This window comes from Anser brachyrhynchus, assembly GCF_964034855.1.
Source record: "Anser brachyrhynchus genome assembly, chromosome: 2".
Classification (NCBI taxonomy): Eukaryota; Metazoa; Chordata; class Aves; order Anseriformes; family Anatidae; genus Anser; species Anser brachyrhynchus.
This window is the reverse complement of record NC_137695.1, coordinates 147858281-147876023: the sequence shown is the minus strand read 5'-3', so window position 1 is coordinate 147876023 and position 17743 is coordinate 147858281. Positions and strand designations below refer to the sequence as shown.

General features: G+C 37.7%; 1 protein-coding gene across 1 annotated transcript in view; it reads left to right on the top strand.

Moving 5' to 3' along the window:
• Nucleotides 1-1514: 1514 nt before the first annotated feature.
• Nucleotides 1515-17743, top strand: part of TAF2 (TATA-box binding protein associated factor 2) — a 56279-nt gene continuing 40050 nt past the window's right edge. Inside the window, 11 exon segments of the mRNA XM_080581292.1 lie at nucleotides 1515-1710; nucleotides 3204-3258; nucleotides 4053-4213; nucleotides 10738-10856; nucleotides 12150-12291; nucleotides 12657-12888; nucleotides 13656-13840; nucleotides 14417-14530; nucleotides 15854-15953; nucleotides 17567-17636; nucleotides 17639-17651. Of these exon segments, the coding sequence (XP_080437418.1) occupies nucleotides 1658-1710; nucleotides 3204-3258; nucleotides 4053-4213; nucleotides 10738-10856; nucleotides 12150-12291; nucleotides 12657-12888; nucleotides 13656-13840; nucleotides 14417-14530; nucleotides 15854-15953; nucleotides 17567-17636; nucleotides 17639-17651 (1244 nt within the window). The 5' untranslated portion in view covers nucleotides 1515-1657.

Below are 17743 nucleotides of genomic sequence, written 5' to 3'. Positions count from 1 at the left end.
TGTGCTACAAGAGTATATATTTAAACTGGGTCTTGTTTGTGAAATGAATAAGAATTTAAGTATTACATGAGTAGTGCTGTATCATAATACTTAGGGTAATTATTCAGTTTTATATAAATTGGTTTTCCATGTGAGATTCAAAATGAGATGATGCTTTCTGAATTTCAAGAACTGCTACTAATGAAAGGTGAAAAGAATAATCTAAATAGCTTCTTTGATGTAAGAGCTTGCTTCAACATAAAATAGATGAAGCAAAACTTGCTTATAATAGAACAAATATGGAGAAGGTTCATAGTGTGTCCTAATAATTCTAACTAAAAGCCCTCCACAGTACCAACTAGAGCATGAGGGAAGAAGACAGTGCCAGGAAATCGTTTGTTTTGCTCTGTGGCAAGGTTTCAGCAGCATTGTTATTATCTTAAACTGTTTTTTGATTCAAAAGTGAGGACTGCAGTGTTTTATTATCTTCCTGTTAGGGTTTGTTGGGTATGCCATTGAGTCTGGCCCTTGAGTAAATTAAGTTCAGGTACACTTTGTGCATTTCAAGTAGATTTAAATGTCTGTCAGGCACCGGCGCTTCTCTAGTGAAAAAGCGAGACGTTTGCACGCAAGCAGCCAGCACGTTTCGTGGGTGATGCTGCTGGTTTTGTGCAGCTGGAGGTGTGACTGGAGGCCGGGCAGGTTTGGCAGTGACAGCTGGCACCTCACTGCCCCGCAGCAGTCCGTGCGCCTCACAAAGCGTCCAGCCAGCATCACCTGGCTGCGGATTTACAAGAGAGGAGCCAGACAACAGCTAAAGGCGCTGTTTCTGTTGAAGCACACCCCGCACTGCGGGTCGGAACCAAAAAAAGCCCGACCCTTCATGACTGAAGCGTGACGACCCCTGTGGTGAGCAGTAAAGCGGGAAAGCCGCGAGCGGGCGCCGCCATCTTGCGGGGCAGGGCGAGCCGCTGCGCATGCGCACGCCGCAGCCTCGGGGCTTCTGAGGGTGGGGGGGCAGCGCGCATGCGCGCTAGGCCGTGCCCCGACCCCCCCCCCCCCCTTACGCCTCTGGGATTATTTCTCGAGTTTTATTTTCTTCATTTTTATTATTTTTTCCCTCACTTATGGCCGTTTCCGACGGGCATTGCGGCGCCGTTTCGGAAAACGAGCTGCCTTTGCGTTCGCGGAGGGAGCCGGCCGTGACCTTTCAACCGGCGGGGGTTAAAGGCTGCCGACAAAATGGCGGCCGCTGCTGAGGCGGGGAGCGGCGGGGCGCGGCGGCGGCGCTGCTGAGGGGGCACCGCCTGCAGCCCCCCCGGCTCCGTCCCGGCACTGCGGGGCTTCCTCAGCCCTGTCCTCACCGCAGAAAGGTCCCTGGGTCTCGGCTGAGCTCCGTCCCTCCTGTGGGAAGCAAGCGAGCGGCGCCCCCGGAGCGGTATCGTTGTGTGAGGGGTGCGTGCGTCGCCTCCGGGAGGCTCTGCGGGAAGGCTGGATGCTGGTCGTGGGCTAACCGTGCTGCCGGCGCCGGCCGAAGATGCTCGACTCCGGAGGCGCGGATCCGCTGCGGAGATGAGCTCTCAGGAGCGGCGGGACACGACGAGAAGAAGGGCCCATCGAGCGGGGATGGTGGTGATGGCGGTCTGACAGCAGTGTGTGCCTAGTGCTGCTCTTCAGGATGAATAGGAAGAAAGGAGACAAAGGATTCGAGAGCCCGAGACCGTATAAATTATAAGTATCCAATTTTAAAAAAATTGTTATGCTTGAGGGCAGCGTGCATTTTGAAGCAGTCCTCAGGCTGATCAGTAATTGTCCACCTGAGAAGGTTGGAGCTATGGCTTACAGTGTAGCTTGCTCTCAGAAAATTCATGTTGTAGGGTTGTGTCTGACTGTGATCTTGTAGCCAGAGTCTGTAAGCCCCCAGTCTCACCATACAAACGTACTTACCTTGTGCTCTTCAGAGCTTAGAGATCTTTGCATGCAGCATCAGCACTACAGATCATGCCGTCAAGTTTCATTCTTCCTGCTGTGTCAAGCCCTTTTAGTCTTGCAGGCCTTTTCTGTATACGAACCCAAGTACATTTATAAATAAAAGCAAACATTTGTGTCAAGCAAATTATTATTTTTACGCAGTTGTTATTTTGTTTGTAACCTAGCTGTAAAGATATTGGTTGCAGATTTCAGAGGATCTTCACCTTTGTTTTATAAAGAAGTCATGGAATTATTAAATCTGCAACAGAAATGTATTTTTAAATAGAATTACAGATAGTATCATACACATTTTAATGTGTATGTAGGCAATTTGAATTCATCATTGGATACTGGCTTGCATCATTCTCTTGTAGGATTTTTTTTATTAAGCTGTGTTGCTGGAAGCCAAGCCATTTTTTAATACACATGGTACTTGAGTATGTTCATACAATGTGTGACATGGCGTAAAAGTTGCATTATTACAAGGTTATGTCTTGAGTCAGTACTCTGAAGTGCTGTGAAGATCCCATCTAGTACAGAGAAAAATTAGTGATAACTTCTCAAGTTTTAAAAGAAGTTGGAATTATTATTTTATCTCTCATTTGTAAAATCAGTTTTATTTACCAGTGGGTCTAATACACAATTCAAAATTTAAGTAAATGCATTTGACTTGTTTAAAATACTATCTTGATTAATTTATTACCATTATTTTAAAAAATATTTTTATACTAATAGTAAAAATGCATACTTATCTTTTTTTAATGTATAGTACCCACTTATATGAATTATGTATGAGAAGCAACTTCCCAGATAGATGTTCCACACGTCTCTGATCGCAAATGTTATGGCTGCATGCCATTTCCACTGCTGTGCATCCCTAAAGTGTTAGAACTTGATTTCAAACTATTAGTAAAACCATATTTTTACGTACTGTTATGTGATGTTCAAAAACTGTGCTGTTATCTTTTTCTGTTATTAGTAATATTTGTTCTTATACTACCCTTTGAGTTTATTGCAACTTTTTTGACCTTGCGTGCTACGTATACTCATTATTTGTTTTGGACCACTTACGTAAGAGACTTAGACCATCATTAATTCTCCTTTTACAAGTATATGCTCTATGTAGAATGTATCTATACATACATACATACCATATGATCTCTTTGTTTTTATAAATGGGTTGAAATATTATTTAAAATACTTGTAATTATGCAAAACCTTACTTATTTTAAATTATTTTTTTCTTCCAGCACGACTCACCAGGTAGTTTGTATCAACAACATAAATTTTCAGAGAAAATCTGTTGTTGTAAGTATTTTTTTTAATAAAATACGAAAGTAGAAATGGGAAGTCTGTATTTTCTTCATGATTTTAGAGGGAGCAACTGCATGCATAAGCTGATTGTGTTCTTCAGCTTCTTTGTATTTTATGCTTTCTTAACCGGTGCTTTTCATAAGTCTGTCATTCCTAGAGATGCCTAAGATTAGATGCCTTATAATAGTGAATACTTGAACCTCTGTGAGGAAAAGCTTTCTAAGAGAAAATAGCATTGCAAAACAACTTGCAATTAAGAATTAACTTTTAACAGCATTAGTTGGTGTTAAGGTTGGAGTTATAGCTTTTAGTAGCTTATATGTGAGTTCATTGGAGGCTTGAAGAGAGACGTTCATGATTTTGGGCCTCAAGTTGCCGAGGCTTTTTGTGACTTTAGATGTGTGAGTACATAGATTCTGCTTAGGTTTTAAGAGTCATTGTCTCAAGCTTAGACGGCAAAACCTAAAACATGGTGATGGAAGAAAGGGTGGTAGTAACTTGAAATCTAGTCAGTAGAGGCAAATAATTTCCAGTAAAATAAGTATTTTGAAGTTCTGTTTTCTATCGTTATTTATTTATTTATTTCACAACTGGGGAAATTCACCTGTTAAATGATATGAAAAAAACGTATTTAAATATCTACAAGGGGAAAACAATTTCATTTTTATATATAACATTAGTTTTTACCTGTGATTTTCCTCTGAAAATGCATTAGATTTTTTTTTAAATATCTTTACGTTGTGAACTGATAAAGACTTTATAGAAGGCTTTGATTTGTGTTTTCATAGGGTTATGTGGAACTGACAATATTTCCCACGGTTGCAAACCTGAATAGAATCAAACTGAACAGTAAACAGTGCCGCATTTACAGAGTAAGAGTCAATGACTTAGAAGCAGCATTCATCTATAATGATCCAACGCTGGAGGTGTGTCACCATGAGTCAAAGCAGTAAGTGATGTATTTAAAACCTTGCAGATGCAGTGTTTTCTCTTGTTGTGAAGCATGACCTATTTTATACTGGCTAGTTTTACCTGGTGATTTCCTAATAACAACATAAGTTTATATCAAAACAATTAACTTTTGTTGTGGTGACGTATTTCTGGGAAAGTTTTTTGACTATAATTTTGACTCTTAGGTTATTCTTTAGAATTTATTTCTCTAACATTTCTTTGTATGGTTTTGTCAAAGTATCACTTTTTTTTTTTTTTTTTAAGTACTTTATGGGAAAGAAGTGGTAGGATGCCACTAGTGGTCTCAGTGCTTTAGGAAATTGTCCTTCCGTGTTTGGATTTTTTCCACAGCCAGAGAATATCTTTGGCTGAAATGTTTTTATCTTTGATAGACTTCAGATATAAGCTTCATCTATGGACATCTCATATGCTCGTTTATTTAAAGAGAAAATGGTGACGTTATTGTGCCAATAACATTTGTTCATACTCTCGTAGAGAATATTTTACAGTGGTGTAACAAAATTCATACGAGAGTTGCATGTGATAGGATTGTCCTTTTTTTTTTAAACTTCAGCACAGTTGCTTAAATCACTTAGGTTGCAGCAGTGTAATATTATGTAGACAAAAACTATTATGTTAAAAATGATGATAAAAATCAGAACAATTTTGCAGGACAAATGATCATGTGTAATGTCAGATTCGGATGGTCCTTCCCAGTGAATATGGGATCAAAGTTCTTAAATGTTTCCCAATATTTCCCAATTTCCTAACAAGTTTTTGTAAGCATTGTTTCTTACGTTACTAATATCTCCAAGTAGTTTTTTGTAGCATTAGTTTATTACTTTCAAACAAACTATAGCAATAAGGCAAATCATGCAACTGTATAAGGTTAACTACTGGATTCTAAATTAAGATGCTTATTACTATGCATCAGTTTTTGTGTACCCTGGTGTCCCCAGAGTGATTGCTCTGAGAGATCTCCTAGCCAAGAAGATGGAGAGAGCTCAGTAAGCAGCTTCAGAGGTGATACCACCTTCGTTAACTCACATGCCTGATGAAGACAGATCTGAACTAGCTAACCTACAGTTCTGCTGCTTAGATTTGTGTGAACAGTGACATTCTCAAACCGTGTAGCTAGATCTATAAGAGGGTTGCTTGTTGCCTTAATGACTAGAGTCTTTGAGATGTTTCTCATCCCATCTTATTTTTCAGGTTAAACCTGATTTTTAAATTCTCTGAAAGCTAGAGTATTAGGATATCTTTTGTTCTTAAGTTACTGGGGTTCAAGTGCTATTTTTTTGAAGAACTGTAAAATACCCTGAGTTGGAAGGGACCCACGAGGATCATCAAGTCCAACTTCTGGCTCTACACAGGACCACCCAGAAATCAAACCAAGTTTTATACCAAGTCACCCATCTTTGAACTTGAGCTTCTTATTTATGATGCTCTCTATTCCTATATTCATCATGTATGTAAGAGTTTCAGGAATTCAGTTTGCTAATGTAACGTTCATTTATGTAAGACACTGATCTAGATATGGGAGTTCTGAAATGTTGTCCTGACGCTGAACCACTTGAGTCTATTAAGCAGTTCCTGTCAGTTTTGTGACTTGATTTTGTTGTTGTTGGTGGTATTATTAAGTCAGAAATTTAAAATCCTCATCGGGTGAAGCAGGGTAGATTCTAATTGTTCTGAAGAGCTAGAAGGTAAAGCTCAAAAATTTAAAATAACCTCAATCAAACGCTCATTATTTATTAACATCATAGATTAGGGTCTAAGTCCTAAAATGTTATCAAAACTATAACTTGAAAATTTGAAAGAAGTTTCAAATTTTCTCTCTATCTGTTATTGAAGAGCAAGTTTAAAAACATACAGTTTTCCACGTGTTTTGAGGAAATGATATGGGAAGAAACTGATAAAAATCTGATCCTTCTGTTCTTCAGTAAAAGAACATAATGGGTAAATGTGTTCACAAAGTTTATTCTTTTGTCTTTACTGAAACTTATGTTCATGTTTTCACATATTTTTTTTCTGGTTGGTTTGGTTGAATGCAGTTTGCAGAATCTTTTAATTTAAAGCACTCCATATTTTTTTTAAGTAAGGGATCGGGAGAGATACCAGTGAAAAAATTCTGAATGACATGTAAGGACAAGGCATGCGAAGTGAAACACTCACATAGGGTGAGAGCAGCCTGTGGTTTTCACTGGTGCAGGTTTTTACATTGCCATAAGAACTTGCAGAAAGTCTCTGTGTTAAATAACTCCTGTGTTATTCATACATTTGAAAGACAGAGGTCACCAAATGTTCTTCACAAACTGCTAGGATGCCTGATTTCTTTATCTCAGAAGTCAAAGACTGCATATATTATGAAGTACTGTGTTGAGATGTGTATTTTTTTTTACTGAAATAAATGGTCACGATCTGGTATTGAGCACGATGTTTTGATTAAATACAGCATTGTGCTCTTAAGATCATGAACAAATTCAAGAAATCTAAAAATTCTAAAATTTGTACAGCCAAAAAGAATTTGCCGGTAGCTTTCTTCTACCCTTCATTACAAGGAACTGCTTCTAGAAACAGTTGTGGTTTGGCCTTTGGATCCAATCAGTTTTTTGCTCTGCTGAGCATCTAGAGAGAATGTCGTTTGTACCTGTGTAGACGAACTAGGTATATCAATTTCAAGCACAACACAGATTAGTCATCAGATTTTGTTTCTAATGTTTCAGGGATAGTTACTTTTTGCAGGGCTTTCTTTAGTAGTCTGTTAAACTAGTAAATGTGAAATTAAGATGTATCTTGGCAACCTGTTTATTTAAAATCAATAGATTTAAAACTTTACTCTTTCCTGTGATGTATAGCAAATAAAAAATTAGTTTAACTGTTAAGGTTTTATGTCCAAATATTTTTCTCGTTTTTGATGATGCTTTTGGTTTGTTACATGTTGATTTCTAAAAGAAAAATATAAACTATGTAGAAAAAGTTTTTACTTTAATGGGCACGTTCTTACCTTCTTTGTCAAAGGTAAAATATTTTAAAGACCTCTTGCTCCACCAGTTAGCAACAGAATTCAATTAAAAATGAAAAATTCTATATCTAAAGCCACTGTAATTATTTCTGTGGGAAGACTTGCTCCAGCATTTATGACTTGAGATGTTATGTTCACTGATATGAGATGAAGGTCAAGTGAAGTGGTTAAATGTTTGTTGTTTATGTTGTACAAATTTAGGCATGCAGGAACTTTAAGAGGGTTGAGAAAGTCAAGATTAAAGAGAGCTTTATCTGTGAAATACAATCAAAGCCAGCTGAAATTGTTTCTGTCTCTTGATGAAGAAATTCTCTGCTGGTTTTTTTGTGTGACATTTTTTGTCAGATTAGTTTTGTCTCTAAGTCTGGAATTCAACTTTTTTTCAGTTCAAGTAATACTTCTGTTTTTTACCTCCTACTGCAAAAGTTATTGACATGCTTTCTGTCACTTTACAGTTCTGGTGTAGTAGAAGGTGGAACAATTTTTTTAATGTTTTATATTGTCACTTCTGCTGAGTAACAAAAAACTCACTAGAAAGATAATTAGAAGTGAGTAAGTTCTGTAGAAAACGTTAGAAAACTTTAATGAGTACATTAAGTATGTTTTCAGCTTGGATGCCATTGCTAGTTTGTCCATGGGTCCCAAAACACCATTGAGATAACACTCCCATTTAAGTGTTGTATGTCAGTCTTCAATCTTGTAATTTCTTCTTGAGTCTTCAGGACATCACAGCTTTTTGATACTGGTATAGATGGATTAGCTTAAGAAGGTCAGTTTCTGCCTGACTGAACAGAAGTTAGGTATAAAATAGGTATAAAAAAATGGTATAGTTTTTCCCTGTGTACACAAGGTGGCAGAGAATCCCGTTTAGCCCATACATTTAAGGAGGAGTTGGAAATCTTGCAGAGACTGCTTCCAACCTGCAGACAGTGTTGGAGCATGTCTGTTTGGGTCTTTTAGGACTGTTGCTGTAACGTTAGACACCTCTGTTGCCCCCTTCTTCCCTCCTTTCCTTGTAAACTGTCACTCTCTTGACTCTGTCAATATGAGAAAACCCCAGTAAACTGTACATTTGCGCAGCATAAAGTTATGTAGCATTGCTGACACTAGTAGGAGAGATGCTATAAAAAGTTGATGTGGAGATATTTGGAATTGATGAGTAGCTTTAAAAAAAGTCTCTACGAGATCACTCCTTTCTAGTCAGTCAGCAAGCATGCACTTGGGCTGTAACTAGCAGGCTTTTGGGTCAATTCTGATAATAAAACGTGTCTCTACCCGGAAAAAACATGAATGCATATTACTTTTTCATTGTCAATCTGTGCTTACCACTAGGAAAACTTACGTTTATTTCTTGGCCTGTAACTTTTGGCTCGTGCTCTGTTTTTGTTAAAATGGCCACATCCAGTTTGAGAATAGTTTAACCTATGAAAAGATTAATTCGTGGTACCAAGTCTTTAATGGATTCCTTTTACAATGAATCACCCCTTTGAACTGGAACACTTCACAAAAATAGAAATATCGGAATAGACTGTTTCCCATTAAATGCTAAGCCCTGTGGAGTCTACCTTTTGTGTCATAAAATCATAACCTTTTCCTGTCTACGAACCCATTGATGTTTAAAATGTAACCACAAGTTCATCACGAGACTCAAACTTGGAAAAAATTCTTACAGATGTGTTAGAAAGGAGTCCCCCAGAACCAGTTTACATTGAAATGAAAAACTTTGAGACTGGAGAATCTAACAGAAATGTTACTGTTGTTTTCTGTAACTAATTTCTTGTAATTGCTAAGATAGTTTTCAGCCATACAATATTTTTTAAAGACTTTTTTTCCACTGATAATTATTTGCCTTCTTAGGATACTGTTTCAAGTCAGCTTAAAGCTGCATCCCTTGGGCGGGTCCTGATGTCCCTGCCAGTCTCCCATGCCTCAGCATGGGCACTTCTCTGAGCGCTCAGCGTATCAGATCAGGGAGCTAGACCAACCCAAAGCAGACTGCCAAAAAAGACTGTTTTTTCCCCATTTAGCACTTCCAATCACATCACCGCAGGGTCACATGAGCTATAGTATCCTTAATGAGGGAGGAAGCAGGAATGAGTGGCAAAGATGGGGACAAAGAGCATCAGCTTGAGTTTCAGCTGGTTTGAATTGTTCTGGAACCGTAATGAAAGTTACAGCAAGTTCAACCTTGTGTTTTTAAAACTTGTTGGTGTTACACTGTATAATACCCTATCTTTAGGTGCACTTCAGCTATGAAAAAAGAAATCATGGCTATATATTAAAACTTGTGATTTGGGTGTTTCTGTATTAACATGCTCCCATTTACTATTAATGTCCTATTTTCAGCAGCTTCCAAGCAAAGTAGACAAGTTTAGTGCTCCTGACATTCCCAGTCTTGGTCGTGGTGCCAGGGAATGTGTGCGCTATTATTGCCAAAGATCAAGAATTGCATGAAAATATGTTCTCAATATATTTCAGTACTTAGCTACATTTTTCAGATGGGGAAGGCTGGGAATATAAGCGTGGCATTTGACTTACCTAGACTTCTAGGATGATCCTGGCATAGTTAATTACCCTTCATTCTTCCAAGTAAGGTACTATAATTTGGGTTGAACGCTGTTTTCTCTGTGGGTGGTGAACAGAGAGTGGTTAGATGAAAGAAAGTAAAATCCTGAAATGAGATCATGTCTGCTCTGCGTGAACTTCAGATTCCATGGAAGGATGGAGCCCACAGCCACAAGTTAATTCACTCTATTGTGGTGCAGCAATGCCGCAGATAGCATTATGCTCGATTGCAGCTCTGCCCCCACAGTTGCCGGTTTCTCCCATGGTACACAGCTAAATGCTCAGGATTCTTCTGAAAGGAAAGGTGATGAGTAACTGAAACACTTTCACCTGGGGTAGAAATCTTCAAACTTTTGAAGGACTGTGTTTACGAGGGGATTAGAGTTAAGATAGATGTCAATGCCTGTGTTTTACAGACTTTAAAAATCCATTTTGAAAGAGTATGAAAGTTGTAGCATAAAGATGCAAAAGCAAGGTCATTACTGAACTTGATGGTGGATCTTCCAGTATCTGAGTATAATTATAATAATAATAAGATAGCATTCTGCTTGTATCAGCTACGACAGTGGACACATCCATTTTCCTGCTCATTTCAATAGAAAACAGTTCGAAGTCACAACTGAGGTAATGGTATTACTTTGGAATGAGACGTGCAGTCACTTAACAGCTAATCGTCACTTAAACAGCTGCAGCCTGACTACAGCAATTTATGTCTGCATCCTAAATACATGAATGAGTGTAACTTTTTAAAAATTGTTTCTGGGGGCTAAAAGATGCTTTTCCTTCTACCCCCTGCTCCTTTAAAAACAGAACAAAATACTTGATTAAACATGCACCATGAAATTCCATATAGAAATCATATCACTTTAAAAGTTGTGGGTTTTTTTGTAGCTCAGCGTATACTTTAAGAATTAAATGGCTATTTCTGACAGGAGGAACCTCAACTATTTTTCCAATGCCTACGCTGCTGCAGTCAGTGCTGTGGACCCAGATGCTGGAAATGGCGAACTCTGCATTAAGGTTCCCTCGGAGTTGTGGAAACATGTTGATGGTAAAGTAAAGAGACCATATAGAAAAAGCTTAACTTTAAGATGCCACAGAACTGTTAGCTGTGAGTTTCCATAGGAAGATACTAGATTTAAATAAATAGAAATAGCTTTACATTATTTTATGAGATGGTGATTACTGTTTTCTTTTTCCTCACACGTCTTTCCAGCTGAAGACTGAAAAATACCTTCATGCTTCTTGGTAATATGGAGAAATATTTGCAACACCCTTTACAAACAAACTGGGGTGGTCATGAGCTCAAAAGTATACAGGAGGATGTGGGCATAATGGAGTAAATTGGGTGCTAAATTATAACCATTTAAAGCTGCTTACAATATACGTGAGTCAACAAAGAAAATAATTTACAAGGATCTGTCTGCTTACATGTTGTTTATAAAGCTATGTTACTTTCAAGAATGGTTGTCTTAAGATTGATTCCATAGTGACAAGGAGATGACTTTATAAACTGAAATACTAGATCCCAGAACAACTGTTCTAACAAGTCACTCTCCAGTTAATTTCTTGTGTTCATTTTCTTACGTGGTTTTATCTGTTTCTCCTGTTGATTTCTGGGAAAATGGAGGAAAAATCAACTGTCACGAAGCTGCATCGCGCAGTGTTGTCAGTTGCATCTTACTGGGAAAGACGCTTGTCAGTTTAGTTTTTGTTTGTTTCTGTTGTGTTACTTGCAAGCCTAGAAGGGTATATTCAACAGGTATAGTTTTTCTTTCCCAAGTTTGAATGTTAAAATATGGTGAGACTTGTTGGCTAAATTTCACCATATACTTGAATTTCTTTTCTTGCCAGTCTATTCATAGGTGAGATTTCTGTGAAACTAAACCAAAGCAAAGACACTTCAGTTACAGGAAAAGCTTTAACAATAATAAGAGGTTTTAAGAGACTGCAAATGACAATAACACATCTTTTAAGAATGTGCCTGTTATGTGCAGTTTTTGTAAAGAATTCTTTCAGCAAGGTACAAATGAGATCATGGTAAGGGTGTAATAACTGTATAAAGATTCTTTACTCTCCAGGAATAGGGAGATTAAGTGTAAATCCAATTGCTGTTTTTATCAATTAATAAAAATTCTCATAAATTCAAATTCTGTAAGTTAAGCCTAAGAGGTCTCAGTTTTGTAAGGTCTTCTTTTCTGCTTTGTAAAGTGAACCTGTACGCCCATGAGAATGAAGTAAACACATCATCTTGAAATACCAATAGGCTAAAACTGAATGATTATTCTGAAATAACTTTCTTGTAAGTTATGTATTTACTCTAATTTCTGTCTTGGTGCTGCAGAGTTAAAAGTCCTAAAGGTGCATATAAACTTTTCTCTGGACCAGCCAAAAGGAGGTCTTCATTTTGTGGTACCTAATATGGAGGGCAGCATGGCAGAAAGAGGTGCTCATGTCTTCTCATGTGGTTATCAAAATTCTACAAGGTAAGAACACTGTCTTTGAATGCCAGACTACATTTCCTATTTAATCTCAAAGCGTAGAAAATACAATTTCCCTGAGTTCTTGTAATGTTGAACATTCAAAAACTTGTGCTTGAAAGGAGTTCACCAGTGTGAAATAGCATCTAATGATTAGTAGTAATTAGGATTTCTAGTCATTATAGCTCAGCAGGAGGTAGTGGCAAGGAAATTTGCAGTGCTCTGTAAAGTCAGTAATACATACTGCCATGTAGTGGGAGTATGTCAGCATTCACAGTGTTTAAGGATGTAGTTTGGAAACTGAGAGAAAAATCATCTGTGCAATAGAAGCATAATTGTTAACCATTTTTCCCCCATCCTGATTTCCCTAGGTTTTGGTTTCCTTGTGTTGATTCATATTCTGAGTTGTGTACCTGGAAACTTGAGTATACTGTGGATGCTGCAATGGTGGCCGTTTCAAACGGAGATTTGGTGGAAACTGTATATACCCACGATATGAGAAAGAAGACTTTTCATTACATGCTGGCTATTCCAACTGCAGCTTCTAACATCTCCCTGGCCATAGGACCTTTTGAAATACTTGTTGATCCGTACATGCATGAGGTAATTATCTTCAGACAGGTCTGCTTTTTTTGTAAAGAGCTAGTTACTATTTTGATGTTGATACCTGTGTATATTGATCAAATATGGGTATGTCTAGATATTGTCTCTGTCTGTACAAATATATAGTAAAACTTGTCTCATAATGCCTGTATTTAAATTTTTCCAAAGTAAAGCCTTTGAATGGGTACTAATTCCACTTATGCCTGAATTCATCGGGCTGATTTAGTTGGAGCTGTTAACAACATATATCTCAAAATAGGTTTAAATCCATCCTGCTGACAGTAGATGAAAATAAATTCTGCATGGTTAACTAATCTTCACAACGAAGTTGGACACAGGGTTTGCGTTTGTACCCGATCGTTGCCATAATGTTGAAGTCCAGTGACTTAAATTTACAGCTGTAGTTTCAGATTGGGTAGGGATGGACCTGGGAGGTTACCAGGCTGGCATAAAGACTCCCCTTTTGAAAGCATGATAGGAAAATACTCGGAAATAGTTATGCTTTATTTGATCCAAAGGCAAACATTAGATTTTTGTCGTCAGTCGTGGTATTCTGTTAAATTTTACTGGTGGGAAATGCTCGTTTGTGAAAGATAATAGCTGTTTTTAAAAAAAAAATCAGTCATCACATCAGTTATCACAGCTTGAAAATACTGTTGTCTGTTAGATTTGTGGCAGCTGTGTTTTTGCTTATTTTTCTATTGCATAACAAACTTGATATTTATGAATATATTCATTGATCCCATACCAAATCTTTTCCTTTGTAGGTGACTCACTTTTGCTTACCACAACTACTCCCATTGCTCAAACACACCACATCATACCTTCATGAGGTATTTGAATTTTACGAGGAGATTCTTACCTGCCGCTATCCGTACTCCTGCTTCAAGACTGTTTTTATTGATGAAGCATATGTTGAAGTAGCTGCTTATGCATCCATGAGTATTTTCAGGTTAGTATTTGAGAAAATCACACTTTCTAAATCCATGAGCTTAGAAACTCTAGGTCCAAGACTGTTGAGAAATAGCTGATGCTCCTTTTATTTTTATAGCCTGAGTTTTGGGCTCCCTAGTTTGAAAAAGCTGGGTTTTGTTGACATTACAAGCTTTTAACACCATTTCCAATTACACATATTATAGGGAAGTTGGATTTGAATCTTAAATTGGCGGAGGTTTTCTTTCTGAACACCGTGCATGAAATATTTGAGATTGACCTAAGTGCAGATGTGCAATAATGTTTTTGTTTTCCTTCAGCTGAGGGAAGGTACCATGAACCCAAAAGAGTTTCACCAGCTCAGTTACTTTGACTCTACAGAAAAAGTTGTGTATATATATGCAAATAGCACGAGATCTGTCTAGATAAAGGTTATTAAATAAAGATGTTAGTATCTCCTTGGAAAGCTAGTGAAAGAATTATTTTTATTTGTTTTGGCTCTTAAAATAAGGTCTTTGTTTTGCTGTTGGTTTGTTTTTTTTTTGATTTTGAGCTTGTGCTCATATTGTGTTACTCTCTTTTTATGGCGGTCCAGCACAAATCTCTTGCACAGCGCAATGATTATAGATGAAACTCCACTGACGAGGAGGTGCTTAGCACAGGCCCTGGCCCAGCAGTTTTTTGGATGTTTTATATCCAGAATGTCCTGGTAAGTACTTTACTTTTGTACTCTCTAGAAAATGGGGGAGAATTAGGAAACTGAAACTTTAATTTGCATTTTGTATTTTAGCAGAAGAATAAGTGGAAAAAACTAGCTGTAGAAGAAAAGGAAGAGTAATAAAACCAGCTCAATAAATGAAAATCCAAGAGGATGAGGGGTTTTTGTTTTTATTTTTATTTGAAAGAGGAATATGAGATATAGGTTCAAAAGACTGTAGTGGTTTGAACATGTCTTCTCTCAGAGGTTATTGTTACTGACTGTGGTAGTGTGCTATGCCACCTGTAAATTTATAGAGGAGACTCTTGTATCATCAGTGAATTTCTGTCAGATACTTTGGATGAAGAAATGTAACCTGCACAGGAAGTACTTGTTGAGCAGAGAAGTAATAAATAATGGAGAAGTACAGGAGAGGGGAATACAGGAAGTAGTGCCAAAGGGACAAATTCACTGGTTGGTAAACTCCCTGTAACTCCATCCCTCAGAAGATCACCCACAGTTGTCTCATGTAATTCTGATCAGTATTTATTTTTGAAGTCTTTTGCATACACTTTATATTTCAGACACAAGGGACTTACGACTTTTTTGTGGCAAAAGTGTATGTTCCAGAATATTCTTGGCTTTTTAAAAATAAAAACTAAAGTTAATTGATACTTACACTAGTAGAATTTTTCTTGCTCTGATGCTTATTACAGTCTGTAACCATGGTCAAGACAGTTTTGTCTCTTGACTCCCTTTTGTGTCCTTCTGTTTACCTTCCTCATCATTATGGATGTTCATATACCTCATCAGATGACCTACCTGTCATTTTTATGCTTCAGATTCTAGGTCATGTTCATGGTCTGGTTTTTCCCCGTGTTTTTCTCTCTTTTAAAGAAGTATTTAAAGAGGTAATTAAATGAGTGTCCACCAGATTGTGAGATATATACTTTGTCCACTTGCTCTCCAAACGTTCTCCATTGCATTGATATGGTTATCAAGAAATTAAGATAATCGTGCTAATCATGTAGATTAACAGTTAACTTTCGTATCTATCCACTTCTACCATGTTTCTATTTCAGTTGAAATAGTTTGCTTTTATGTTTTAATCTGGGCTTCTGTGGTACAAGTTCAGTTTTCACTGGCTCTTCAGTTTTATCGGTCCCACCTAGGTGCCAAGTTACATAAATGGGTTCACAGCTCATCAGACCTCTATTGACTTAGAGAAGTTATATAACTTGCTGAAACTTGTGGCTTTTTTGAGCTGGTCAGAAATACCATCCCTTACAAAATACCTTCTGAAGTGCCATAATTCATGCTGCTTTCTTATTATAGGTCAGATGAATGGGTGCTGAAGGGAATCTCTGGTTATATTTATGGCCTTTGGATGAAAAAAACCTTTGGCGTTAATGAATATCGCCACTGGATTAAACAGGTAATAACAGTAACATTTTCTGTACATTTCAGACATTTCAAATCAAAGATGGAATATGAAAACAGAACATAACATAGTTTTGCGTTACAATCTAAAGATACTGTAACAAAACTTAGAGCTAAAATATTTTTACTACTTGCTGCAAGGAGAAACACCGAACATATTAGCCAAAATATGTTTCCATGACTGGCTTACCAATAATAATTTTCATTGTCTCTGCAGTTAGGTTTCCTATTTTTCGTTTGATTTTTTTGCTCAAAGACAGAAAAGGTCAAAAGAAAAAGAATACTTTTTTTAGCACTCACAGTAGAATATGGGATTCATGAAGAGGTCTGTTTGGTGAATTAATGTTGCTATACTGTGATGGCCTTTCTTATACCTCAGAACGGCTCTGATGTTAGCGTGGGTCAGGTATCTTTTTAGCCTCATTTAAGTCCTAGCTTTATAATAGGCTTTTGATGTCCGTGGTGACAGTTCCTTATTTCCATTAAGATTTTTGTTTTCCATTGAGAGTCAGCTGTCTTGAAAAAGAAAGTTCTGCCTATAGCTTACATTTCTAAATGTAAAGCAGTGAGACAGGGACTTATTAGCCATAATGGCAGCGAGTCCTCATTCTTTGTCAGTGACATTCATTCGTAGAAAGATCTTCCTCTTCTTTCTCTTGTCACGTTTTCTTGCTGTCCTTCTTTTCCAAATTAGAGTCCTAACCCCATGGGCTTCATTTACCTACCTTACTCACACAGGGACCAAGTATGCTATCCTTATCTAAGACGTTTATCTCAGTCCTGTGTTGCGTGTGCTATAGAGAACAACAAAACTGGATGTCTTAGAGTCTAGTGCTGCATCAGGGATGTTTCTGAGTATTAATTGCTCATGTTCTTTCCCTGTGGGTTAAGTGCTTCCACGTAGAACTGAGAGGTGCTGCTGTCACAGCCTCCCATCCCGCTTTGAACATAATATTTCATATGAAAGGGGTGCCAGTTGATACAAATCAATACATACAAAAATGTCAACACTTGGGAACTCTTTGTCCAACATCGGGTTGCAGTCAGACAACAATTCACTCTCCCTGTGCTAAAACCGACCCGATTCGATCCAAAAGCCATGCTGACTGTTGGACGATAGTGAGCCCATGCAAACATCCTGCCTTGAAGTGTGCTTGTTAACATGGGCACAGCAGCACACAAATTCAGACACAGAGCCTGCTTCTGTCTGCCGTGGACATAGTTCAGGGTGAGGTGAGCTTTTATAACGTTGCAGTCTACTGCGTTGGTATAGCCAGTACTACTTTGCACTGCAAGTAAATGGTGAACACTTAACTTCCATTGGTCAGAGGAAACTTCCTTAGTGAGCAGTAATATTCTTTAGGTATGTTATAGTTAAATACTGTTGTGTGTTGACCCCCTTTCCAGACCCAGAACAAGTATTAATTGCTAATTTCTACTATTTTATTATTGCTTGCCATGCTGAGGAAGATCTCTGATTTTAAAATACTAGTTTGCGTTTGTAAAAACGTTTCTTTTTGAGGTATGGCTTGAACAATGATGTTAAGTTTTCAACTAATTTCTGTACTTTCCAAAATTATTCTCACTTACGTATGTTGTACTTTTTAGGAGTTAGATCAAATAGTGGCGTACGAACTGAAGACTGGTGGAGTTCTGCTGCATCCAATATTCGGAGGAGGAAAGAGAAAGACAAGTATGTTTATTTAAGCAGCAAGTCATTACAGGGTATGTTTTTATGGGGCCGTTAATATATGCCTTGGGTGTGTTGTGCGGCATAAGGCCAAA